This window comes from Sinocyclocheilus rhinocerous, unplaced genomic scaffold (assembly GCF_001515625.1).
Source record: "Sinocyclocheilus rhinocerous isolate Xijiao unplaced genomic scaffold, SAMN03320098_v1.1 scaffold2491, whole genome shotgun sequence".
Lineage (NCBI taxonomy): Eukaryota > Metazoa > Chordata > Actinopteri > Cypriniformes > Cyprinidae > Sinocyclocheilus > Sinocyclocheilus rhinocerous.
The window spans coordinates 13,511-16,522 of NW_015647049.1; the positions used below are offsets into that span (position 1 = coordinate 13,511).

A 3,012-nucleotide genomic window follows, 5' to 3' on the forward strand; every position below is an offset into this window, starting at 1 on the left:
AGACAGCAATCTTTTACCGCCTCTGGCCTGGAATGACTGAATGTAGATTCTTTTCCTGTGTTGTAATGTGTGTACATACTTAGCTTTCTTTTTGGCCACTTGTCTGAGATTTTATAGTAGATTATGGACGTATATAAATAGATATTTTTTAATTGTAATGCCAATTGCAACCACACCAATATTGGGAACTAACCATTTGAAATCCATCCCAAAAAATCCTTCAGCACTTCAAATCCAGTAGCACATGATCAGCACAGATCCAATATGCCTTACAACTTAAAAACTAGTTAACGCCTGCCAAGAACGCCAACAATCCCTCTTCCTTGGTGGAAGCACACTAAAGCAAAGCAGCAAGTATCCGGCAAAACTGGTTTCCAAGGAGACTCACCCATGAAGTTGAAGTAGCTCTGCCTCCTAGACTGTGAGTGAGGAGACGGATGAGTTTAAGCAGCTGGATGCCGCGGTCTATAACAGGCGTCATGGCAATAAGATGTTGGTGTACATATCTTTGTCCATCAGCCAGAACGCCAGTGACTTGTCTCCAACCAATGCCTAGCAACAAGTGTAGAGATTTGAGCATGTGTAACCTTATATAACGAGAATAAACACCAGGTTACACCAAAGTGTTTGCGAATGGTGACCAGCAAAACTTGACTGACCACGATTGGCTTTTTGGTGAAGCTGGTTGAGAAAGGAAAGTTATGGAAGGTTTCAAATTGACAAATTATTAACTTGGTCATGGCTCTCAGCATAAGTGATAGATGCCTCCCCTCTTCTTTTGTTGGTAAGGGTGTGAACAATGTTCTTCAAATCCCAGTCCTCAGCCCCAACTTCCTTCAGGACCTTTGATGAATGATTAACAACAGAAAGTTCATGAGCAAGTGCTGTTCAATTATAATTTTCTATAACGTCGACAATATTTGGAGAAACAGAACAAAATTTGCATCCAATATTTGGATTAACAGAATTAGGATGCATTGTGAGTAGCTCTAAACTGAATGTGAACCCAAACTTAAGTTTACACTTTGACCCCTGCACCTGCATACTATATCCTCTGCACTTGCATTAAAATGATTCAAATTGAATTAGTTGGGGTAGGATACATAGTCTTTGAATGGGAAATGACAGGCAGACCCCTTGGGCAGCTAGTTTTTTTTTTTTGCTGCTGTGTCAAGTTGAGGTCAGAGCTGCATCTGAGAGTCAACTTGGGACAAAGCTCAATGTAGCGAGCTCAATCAGCTGAGAGTTCTCTACAGACCAGGTGTTGGATACTTCATGTGTGAAGTCCCAGATTGCCTCTTTACATTTGGATGCCGGTCTCCTGGCCTCTGTCTTTCCCATGTCCTGTGTTTTGGAAGAGCCATCTTGAGGGTGAATCTGTATTTAGTGGAAGACTGGCTCATTGACCACAATAATGGTTGGAGCTGGTGAATCCCATTGACTTTGCCAATACTGACTGTAGTTCTGGGTCGGTGATTTGGCGTGCATTGCAGGAGCGGGTCGATGGCTATGTTTGGACTCAGTGGAGCAGTGTTCAGGTCATTGACTGGATCAGTGCTCTATGCTGTCCCACGATGACTTATTTGAGAATGAGTTCACACTTTGAAAGAGTTGAAACGAAGGATGAATGTTCTGTTCACAAAAGTGACCTCCCAAACTGTTTCTAGCTTGCATGTGCTCTGTGTTGATTGGACACGATTTGAGTGGCCAAGGGTCAACGAGCACAGCTGGATACTAGAACAAGTCTGGCACCCTCCATCAGAACACAGGATTAAAGTCTCTACTGCTCGAACTCTCTCTAACGAACACAAACACCTGCTTGCTGCGAGACACCTGTTTCTGATTATGAGCATTTACCTCGGGATGTTTTTCCCCTCGTGAGCATATTCATTTGGCACATCATTTCATTTTATAAACATTTCAGAGCATACTGATAACTAGTCAATAGACTGGTGTTTGTTTAGTGTTTGTTTGGAAGTATAAGGTGAGGGGGTGAGGAGAAACATGCAGGAAGAGAGAAAAAGTGAGAGAAAAAGTTGTTAATACTTCAAATTATTTTTTCCTGGATTAATGTTTTGGAAAAAAAAAAGTTTAAACCAGCCTAAAGAGGTTTTGATCTCCTAGCCTGGACAAACTCTCTAGGCTGGTCCATTTTGCCAGTTTTAGGGGAGTTTGGCCATTTGTCTGCTGGTCAGCCACTGGTCTCTGGTGTAAACAAGCTGGACTATCTGAAGATCAGCTTCCCTGCCTGGCCAAGCCCATTTGGTTGGTCTATTTTGCTGGTTTTAGAGGAGTTTGGGGCTCTTGTCGGCTGGTCAGACTGGGACAGCAGCAAAATAGCAAAACGGACCATCCTAATAAGCTGGGAATCTGGTCTTCAGATGGTCTAACTGGTCTCCCAGCCTGGCCTAACTGGTTAGGCTCGTCTGTTTCGCCACTTTTAGGGGAGTTTGGGCCATTTGCCTGCTGGTCAGCCACTGCTCTCTTGGAAACCAGCTCAGCTTCCCTGCCTGGCCAACCTGGTTAGATTGGTCTGACCAACATAATAGGCTTTGAATCTGGCCTTTAGATGGTCTTCCCAGCCTGGCCAAGCTAGTCAGGTAGGTATATTTAGCTGGTTTTAAAGTTTTGATTTGATTTGGTTTGGTTTTGTGCACTTTCCAGCTGGTCAGCCATCTCCAAAAAGCAAAACAGGCTAACCTAATAGTCTGGGAATCTGGGGCCCGTTCTTCGTACGTCGCTAACTCAGTTAGCTGGATTTGATTGTTGACGATTTGGCATGATCTTGGATTGTTTGTTTCTTCGAAGCTCATCCCGGAGTTGCTGTCATAGCAACAGGTCCGTAAGCTTAAACCTGCTATGGAGCAGGCTTATTTAATGTAAACAGGATGAGATTGCATCTTTTTAAGCAGAATTGATACTTAAAATCTGTCCTCTACCACCTCTACTTTATTACAAAAGTACCCTACTAATCCAGGGACAATAATTTAAAAATAATAATCATTTAAAAAT

At 42.9% G+C, this 3,012-nt stretch overlaps 1 protein-coding gene across 1 annotated transcript in view; it reads right to left on the minus strand.

Moving 5' to 3' along the window:
• Positions 1–477: 477 nt before the first annotated feature.
• LOC107708609 (1,4-alpha-glucan-branching enzyme-like) overlaps positions 478–3,012 on the minus strand; it is a 63,744-nt gene continuing 61,209 nt past the window's right edge. The window contains exons 13-14 of the mRNA XM_016512882.1: positions 733–843; positions 478–552 (exon numbers count right to left, since the gene is read on the minus strand). Of these exons, the coding sequence (XP_016368368.1) occupies positions 478–552; positions 733–843 (186 nt within the window). The remainder of the gene's footprint in view (positions 553–732; positions 844–3,012) is intronic.